This window comes from Corvus brachyrhynchos, unplaced genomic scaffold, assembly GCF_000691975.1.
Source record: "Corvus brachyrhynchos isolate BGI_N302 unplaced genomic scaffold, ASM69197v1 scaffold152, whole genome shotgun sequence".
In the NCBI taxonomy this organism is placed as follows: domain Eukaryota; kingdom Metazoa; phylum Chordata; class Aves; order Passeriformes; family Corvidae; genus Corvus; species Corvus brachyrhynchos.
This window is the reverse complement of record NW_008237447.1, coordinates 6,785,064-6,786,059: the sequence shown is the minus strand read 5'-3', so window position 1 is coordinate 6,786,059 and position 996 is coordinate 6,785,064. Positions and strand designations below refer to the sequence as shown.

The 996-nt window shown below is 43.8% G+C and overlaps 1 protein-coding gene across 12 annotated transcripts in view; it reads left to right on the top strand.

Annotated features, from left to right (window-relative positions):
* The window catches only part of ROBO2 (roundabout guidance receptor 2), a 1,044,784-nt gene that overhangs the window by 602,632 nt on the left and 441,156 nt on the right, over positions 1-996 (top strand). The window contains exon 1 of one of the 12 annotated variants that reach the window (XM_017731510.1): positions 7-838. The exons of the other annotated variants lie outside the window; for them this stretch is intronic. Coding sequence (XP_017586999.1) covers positions 784-838 — 55 coding nt within the window. The 5' untranslated portion in view covers positions 7-783. Of the gene's footprint in view, positions 1-6; positions 839-996 lie in introns of those variants that run through there. 12 annotated transcript variants of the gene reach the window in all.

Here is a 996-nt window from a genome sequence, read left to right as displayed (position 1 = left end):
GCGGCACCGCGCCGGGGTCCTGCCAACAGTTCCCGCTCCGCTGCCAGTGAGGAGGGAAGTGTAGGGGACACCGCTTTATTTATTTTTTTTTTCTTTTTCCATTATAATTATTTTTCTTTTGAGGGGATTTTGAGAAAGCAAGCCGTTTCCCTCCCGTGTAGCACATTGCCTGGGCGTTCCTATTATGGAAGTTAAGTGAGAAACTCTGCAGCTTGAACTGATTTGGAGAGAGAAAGGGAGAGAGAAAGGGGTAGGGGGAGGGCGACAGGAAGGCAAAATAGCCGAACCAAGCCAATGGTTTTCCTGCAAAGTGCCGGGAAGTTTGTGGAGCACTTTCTAGGAATCAGGTCCTTTCTCAGAGTCTCTTCTTGTCTTGCGAAGAAAGAGCTTGCTTTTGGATTGCCATGGATCTTAAAGAGTCTTAGACACACTTGAATAATTCCTCTGCTTGGGCTGGATTGGTGGGAATTTAGAAAGGAGCGTGTGTGCAAAGCAGAAGCCTTCGGAGCTCACTCGCTGCTGCTCTAATCTGTATGGATCTAAAAGTGTCACATTCAAGACCTTTGCATTTCCAGCTTTTGAATTGAAGATTTCCCTTTCCACTTTAAGTAGCTGCTAGGAAAGTGAAAACTTTTGGACCTACCTCTTACTGGCTTTGGATACTTTTTTTCTTTTTTTCCTCTCTTTTTCTTTTATTTTCTCTTCCCCCCCCCTTTTTTTTTTTTTAAAAGTCTCTGTGGAATTGGTCTTGCAAGCCATCGGGATTGGTTTTAATATGTCAAAATGGGTCTGCTGACGCCACTCCTGCTCTTCGGATTTGCATTTTTTCAAGTCTATGGTAAGTTCGCTTATTTTAGATATGTCATTTCTGTGCAGAAATCCCCTTCATCTGAATTTGATTTGGGACAGCACATGGATGGCATTATAAGCTTTAACGTTACAGAGCCCTAAGTTTGTTCCTGGTATAAAAATGGTATTTGGGGAGGGAGGGATCGG